Here is a 7230-nt window from a genome sequence, read left to right on the forward strand (position 1 = left end):
AAAAAAAAAAAAAAAAAAAAGAGAATGCATGGCCTAGACGACTTCTAAGGTTCTTCTCACCCAGTTCCAGTTTTCATGTTGTAGGCAGAGCAGTAAAGTGAGAAAGACATGGACTTGGGAGTTTAGTCTGGCATTTCACTACCACTTAATCTGAGCAACTATTCCATATTTAATCTCTCTGAATGTATTTACTCATCTTTAAAGGGGAATGATTATTAACATCTTTTACTCAGGGAAACTATGTGAGTCAAGGAGATGATGTATTTGAAAGTCTTTTTAACTGCAAAGCACTGTTTCACTGTTGGTTATAATGTGATTGATCTCATTGAAGTGAGCAGCTGCTTAATTGTGCATTTTAGAATGTAGGGAAGTAGTAAGATTTTTCGCATATTATATAGGTAACTGGTTCTGGAACTGTAAACATACTCTTTTTTATGGAGCTCTGAGTCACATGCCATAAAGTTCATTCTTTTAAAGTTGTACAATCCAGTGGTTTTTGATATATTCAGAGTTGTGCATCTGCTACCCCTATTTCGTTTTAGAACCCAAAGAAACCCTGTACCCATTAGCAGTCATTCTCCCTTCTCCCAGCCCCTGGTAACTACTAATCTACTTTCTACAGAAAGTCCATACAGATTTGTGTATTATGGACATTCCATATAAATGGACTCTTGCAATATCCTGTCTTCTTTCACTTAGCATAGTGTTTTCAAGGTTCATCCAGGTTGGGGCATGTATCAGTACTTCATCCCTTGTTTTGGCTGAATAATATTTCATTGTACAAATATATCACATTTTGTTTATCCATCTGTTGGTGAACATTTGGGTTTCTACCTGTTCACTTTTATGAATAATGTTGATTTGAATGTTTGTGTACAAGTTTGAATACCTGTTTTTAGGTCTCTTGAGTATATAATTGCTAGGTCATATGGTAATTCTATGTTTAACATTTTGATGAATTGCCAGACTGTTTAACAAGGTATATGTACTATTTTACACCAGTAACATATGAGGGTTCCAATATCTCCATATCCTTGACAACACTCGTTACTGTCCTTTTTATTATAGCCATCCTAGTGGCTGTGATGTGGTATCTCATTGTGGTTTTGATTTGTGTTTCTCTGATGGTAATGATGTTGAACATGTTTTCATCTGCTTATTGGCCATTTACATATATCTTCTTAAGAGCGGTTACCCATTTACAGTATGGAAAATGCTTCAGATGCAACTCTAGTCATGCCTTAGAGATGGAGCTTTATTAAACATTCAGATCTGTAGGCATATGAAGTGCTGAGTTCTCCTGAACTCCTAATACAGATTGCACTGAGTTTAGTGATACCTTTTCTGGAGCATTCCTGAGTTCAGGTAGAGGGAAGGGTTTTTGCTGTGATTGGCTTGTTATGTTCTTTTTAAATGGAAATGGAATTGAAGTGTCTCCTCTATCCATTTATTGGAAGAGTCATGAGGGGCATGATTAGATGATATCCCTTGGAGTCTCCGGCTTAGGTTAGTGGTTATCTACTTAGGCTGCACATTGGAATCACCTGAGAGTTAAAAAAAAAAAAAAACCCAGGACAACCTATGCCTGTGTCTCACCTCCAGCAATTCTGATGTAATTGGTCAGGGCTGTGGCCTGAGTAGCTGAGTTTTGGTTCTTTAAAGCTGCCAGGTGATTCTGATGTGCAGTCCAGGTTGAGATCACTTTGGGCCCTTTCCAGCTCTTTAAACATATGTATTTATCTAGAAAGGTATAAGTTTTCTTGAGACTGCCTTGTATATATCTTGTATATATGTGGGAAAGCATAAGTTTTCTTGAGACTGCCTTGTATATATCTTGTATATATGTAGGAAAGCATAAGTTTTCTTGAGACTGCCTTCAACATCTATAAAGGCTTTCAAAGCAGCTTCTATAGCTTTTATTAATGGCTGAATATTTTTCTGCAGGCAGCATTTGGGTTATAAAATTAGCTTTTGGTAGAGTTGACTTATACCACCTCCAGCTTTTGCTCTCAAAAATAAATACTGGTTCTTTTGGCACACTAGTTGTTTTAGCCTAAAGTTCCTCTTTGTAAGCCAGTTATTAAAAAGTTGTGATGCAGCCAGGGTGAAGTGGTACACATCTGTAGTCCCAGCTACTCGGAAGGCTGAGGTGGATCGCTAGAGCCCAAGAAGTGAAGGCTGCAGTGAACTGTGATTATACCACTGCACTGTAGCCTGGGCCACAGAGCGAGGCTCATCTCTTTTAAAAAAAGAATGTTGTGAGGCCAGGCATGGTGGCTCATGCCTGTAATCCCAGCACTTTGGGAGGCTGAGGTGGACAGATCACCTGATGTTGGGAGTTCGAGACCAACCTGACCAACATGGGGAAACCCCATCTCTACTAAAAGAATACAAAATTAGTGGTGGCGCATGCCTGTAATCCCAGTTACTCGGGAGGCTGAAGCAGGAGAATCACTTGAACCCGGGAGGTGGAGGTTGCAGTGAGCTGGGCGAGCCATTGCACTCTAGCCAACTCCATCTCAAAAAAGAAAAGAAAAGAATGTTGTGGCTGGGCGCAGTGGCTCACGTCTGTAAACCCAGCTTTTTGGGAGGCTGAGGTGGGTGGATCACAAGGTCAGGAGATGGAGACCATCCTGGCTAACACAGTGAAACCTCGTCTCTACTAAAAATACAAAAAAAAATTAGTCAGGCGTGGTGGCGGCCGCCTGTAGTCACAGCTACTCGGGAGGCTGAGGCAGGAGAATGGCATGAACCCAGGAGGCAGAGCTTACAGTGAGTGGAGATTGCGCCACTGCACTCCAGCCTGGGTGACAGAGCAAGACTCCGTCTGGAAAAAAAGAAAAGAAAAGAAAAGAATGTTGTGATAAAAGGTGATGCTCACCTCTCCCACACCCTTTTACAGTTTAGGGATTGTATCTCCAAGGTTTTTGGACTCAGAGCCCTTATATTTTCATCTTTGTTCTTTGACACTCGATACCCATTCATCCTCCTTATTAGCTCCCCTTCAGTGGACACATGGGTAGTCAGGGTGCAGGTCTCAGAACTGTCCTTCAGGTTCCAGGTGATCAACCAAGGGCCTTGTCTGTAGTGCCAACTCATTGCTGCCCCTTCCTAGTAATTCCCATAATTTAGCTCTCCATTTCATAGTCTCTCCTTGAGTGTGTTAAAAGTGACCATGGTACACTCAGCACGGATGAAATGAAACAGTGTTTAGAAACATTAGTCTTTTCTTTTGTAATGCCCTGTAGTCTTTCTGTATGTTATATGTCACATTTTGTAATTAACAGCTTGCTGGTGAAAAGGACTCCACGAAGTGTTGGATATAAGCCAGACTGTAAGTGGATTACTATTTCTGTCAATCATTTAACCATCTTTAACCTAAAAGAGTTTTATGTGAAATGGCTTATAATTGCTTAGAGAATATTTGTAGAGAGGCACATTTGCCAGTATTAGATTCAAAAGTGGTGTTTTCTGTATCTAAATGATGAATTATGTTTCTTTTTAGTTGTTGGATTTGAAATTCCAGACAAGTTTGTTGTAGGATATGCCCTTGACTATAATGAATACTTCAGGGATTTGAATGTAAGTAATTGCTTCTTTTTCTCACTCATTTTTCAAAACCCACATAAAAATTTAGGAAAGAGAATTGTTTTCTCCTTCCAGCACCTCATAATAACAGACTGATGGTTCCCATTAGTCACATAAAGCTGTAGTCTAGTACAGACGTCCTTAGAACTGGAACCTGGCCAGGCTAGGGTGACACTTCTTGTTGGCTGAAATAGTTGAACAGCTTTAATATATAATAACTGTTGCATTATTATTTCAGATGATAAATGTGGTCATAAGTAAGAAATAAATGATCGAGTTTAGTCTTTTAATTCACTGTCCTTTGAATACCTGCCTCTTACTCTGGAGGCAGGAGTCCCATGGATGTGTTCATGAACATGGTTGAGGAAGATTTAGGAAGACTGCAACAGCACACTACCTAAAGCAGGTTTTTTACTCCATCTTTTTTTGCCACTTACCCTGGCCTCCCACTTTCATATGCTTAAAATTGCCTACTTTATTTGTCTTTCAAAACTACATATTGAGGCTGGTTGCGGCAGCTCACACCTGTAATCCTAGCACTTTGGGAGGCCAAGGCGGGCGGATCACATGAGGTCAGGAGTTTGAAACCAGCCTGGCAAACATGGTGAAACCCCGCCTTTACTAAAAATACAAAAATTAGCTGGGTGTAGTGATGTGTGCCTGCAATCCCAGCTACCTGGGAGGCTGAGGCAGGAGAATCACTGGAAACCGGGAGGTGGAGGCTACAGTGAGCCAAGATCACACCACTGCACTCCAGCCTGGGTGACAGAGCAAGACTCTGTCTCAAAAAACCAAACCAAAACAAAAAAACAAAAAACTACGTGTTAAGACAAGAAACAGACTGGGTGTGGTGGCTCATGCCTATAATCCCAGCACTTTGGGCGGCCGAGGCGGGCGGATCACGAGGTCAGGAGATCAAGACCATTCTGGCTAACATGGTGAAACCCCGTCTCTACCAAAAAATACAAAAAATTACCCGGGCATGGTGGCGGGTGCCTGTAGTCTCAGCTACTCGGGAGACTGAGGCAGGAGAATGGCGTGAACCCAGAAGGCAGAGCTTGCAGTGAGCCGAGATCGTGCCACTGCACTCCAGTCTGGGCGACAGAGCAAGACTCCGTCTCAAAAAATTAAGAAAAAAAAAAGATAGGAAGCAAATTAATGGGATAGATTACTGCTTTGTTTTCAAAAGATACACTCCCCAAAAGTTACTGGTCTAAAATATAGTAGTACTATCTCTGTTTAGTAAGAACCCTGCCAACTAATAATGTTCTTATATGTAAAATGCTGTTCTTGCCTTTCATTTCAGAATATACTTTTTAAATGTGAATTTCTGGATTTTTTTTATAGCATGTTTGTGTCATTAGTGAAACTGGAAAAGCAAAATACAAAGCCTAAGATGAGAGTTCAAGTTGAGTTTGGAAACATCTGGAGTCCTATTGACATCGCCAGTAAAATTATCAATGTTCTAGTTCTGTGGCCATCTGCTTAGTAGAGCTTTTTGCATGTATCTTCTAAGAATTTTATCTGTTTTGTACTTTAGAAATGTCAGTTGCTGCATTCCTAAACTGTTTATTTGCACTATGAGCCTATAGATTATCAGTTCCCTTTGGGTGGATTGTTGTTTAACTTGTAAATGAAAAAATTCTCTTAAACCACACCACTATTGAGTGAAACATTGAACTCGTATCTGTAAGAAATAAAGAGAGGATATATTAGTTTTTTAATTGATATTTTAATTTTTATATACTCAGGAAAGAACAGAGGTGATTGAATATTGTTAATTATACCACCATGTGTTTAGAAAAGTAAGAAGCAGTCAATTTTCACATCAAAGACAGCATCTAAGAAGTTTTGTTGTGTCCTGGAATTATTTTAGTAGTGTTTCAGTAGTGTTGACTGTATTTTCCAACTTGTTCAGATTATTACCAGTGAATCTTTGTCAGCAGTTCCTTTTAAATGCAAATCAATAAATTCCCAAAAATTTACTGCTTTATGGATTCTTCAATTTAAAAATCCTTAAAATAAGGTCTGTCTCTTTAAAAAAAAAAAGCTATGCATAGTTATCATTTCTCTACAAATTAACCTAGTATAGTTTTCTGTTGGTTCTATTTTCCTTGTTTGTTAAGTTTTAGTAGCTAAATTGTAATCTTAATGATTATGTAGCAGAATGGGTTGGTGGAGCTACAAAAATTCCTAGCTACTTCAGAGACATTAAATTTCAGACACGTGGTACACTTTATATTACATTTTACTATGCTAAAATAACATGGCTTTGTTTTGGAATTCTGTTCAGTTTTGCAGATTGTAATCTCAGCTATATCTCAACAGATTGTTCTCAGATATGTCCTATCACCTTCTTTGTGTAGATAGTGCTTTATTGACCAAGAACAATGACAACAACACCTTTTGTTTTCTGGGAGCAGGAGAAAAGTTTTAAGCCAAAACTCTTAGTTGCTTATCTGCTCCATGTGAGGTATGAACTAGCAACCTTATGAGCCATCTAGCTTACACGTGTTCCTTAAAAAGTTTGCTGTAGGCTGGGCACAGTGGCTCATGCCTATAGTCCCAGCACTTTTGGGAGCCCAGGGTGGGGGATCACTTGAGCTCAGGAGTTCAAGACCAGCCTGGGCAACATGGCAAAATGCCATCTCTACAATTAAAAAAAAAAAAAAAAAAACTGGGTATGGTGGCACACAACTGTAGTCCCAGCTACTCGGGAGGCTGAGGTGGGAGGATTGCTTGAGCTTGGGAGGTCAAGGCTGCAGTGAGCCTTGACAGTGCCGCTACACTCCAGCCTGGGCGACAGAGTGAGACCCTGTCTCAAAAAAAAAGTTTGCTGTAATGCCCAGCAACAAAGTAGAAGACTCAAACTAATACTAAATAATTTTCTGTAGTCGTAGAACTTCTTAGTTTACAAAATATTTTTGCTTCTGTTATCTCATTTGATCTTCATACCCATGTAAGGTTGAGGTAGATGTTACCATGTGTGAGTGCAATATCCAGAACTCCTGAATCCCCTTCTTCCCCTAAAATGTCAGCCTGCTGCGGTCCACTTGGCTACCCTCTTGAATACTGCATCCAGCTTCCCACTGCCAAGCCTCTTTACTCTTTTTTTTTCAGTTGCACTTATTACCACCTTCTAGTAAGTTGAACCATATGAAATTACCATTTTTGTAGGTAAAAAATGGCCGGTGATAGGCAGTTTGCCGGTCGAATAACCTAATAACATGTTATATAATTTACTTGAATGACACAAGTGGTGGGTTGCTATGTCCTGGAGGAGTTAGCTCCAGACTCCAGCTAAATGATTTTATAACCTCGCAGCTCTCCACTACGTGAGGAGGCAATGTTGAAAGTCCCATGTCTTATCAGAACCAGGGAGGCAGATGAGAAACTGCCTTATGGCAGCTCCCACAACATAGGGAGGTGGGTGACAAATGGCCTTGGGACAGCTTCTTCCCAAGACTGGTTATGTTACAGTGTTCCTGGGAGGATCACATGGCATTCCTCCAAGATGTGTCAGACTGCTATTGACCTTGTCTATGTGGCCTATGTGGAGACATTCATGGCAGAGCTGTTCCCTTAGAAGCATCTACTAAGTTGATCTTTTCCTTTCTTACTTACTGTCTGTCTCCCTTAGTA

General features: G+C 40.2%; 1 protein-coding gene across 1 annotated transcript in view; it reads left to right on the top strand.

The window, feature by feature from the left end:
• HPRT1 (hypoxanthine phosphoribosyltransferase 1) overlaps window positions 1-5573 on the top strand; it is a 48606-nt gene extending 43033 nt beyond the window's left edge. Inside the window, exons 7-9 of the mRNA XM_012001322.1 lie at window positions 3288-3334; window positions 3506-3582; window positions 4936-5573. Coding sequence (XP_011856712.1) covers window positions 3288-3334; window positions 3506-3582; window positions 4936-4983 — 172 coding nt within the window. The 3' untranslated portion in view covers window positions 4984-5573. The remainder of the gene's footprint in view (window positions 1-3287; window positions 3335-3505; window positions 3583-4935) is intronic.
• Window positions 5574-7230: the final 1657 nt, after the last annotated feature.

This window comes from Mandrillus leucophaeus, unplaced genomic scaffold (genome assembly GCF_000951045.1).
Source record: "Mandrillus leucophaeus isolate KB7577 unplaced genomic scaffold, Mleu.le_1.0 Scaffold659, whole genome shotgun sequence".
NCBI lineage: Eukaryota > Metazoa > Chordata > Mammalia > Primates > Cercopithecidae > Mandrillus > Mandrillus leucophaeus.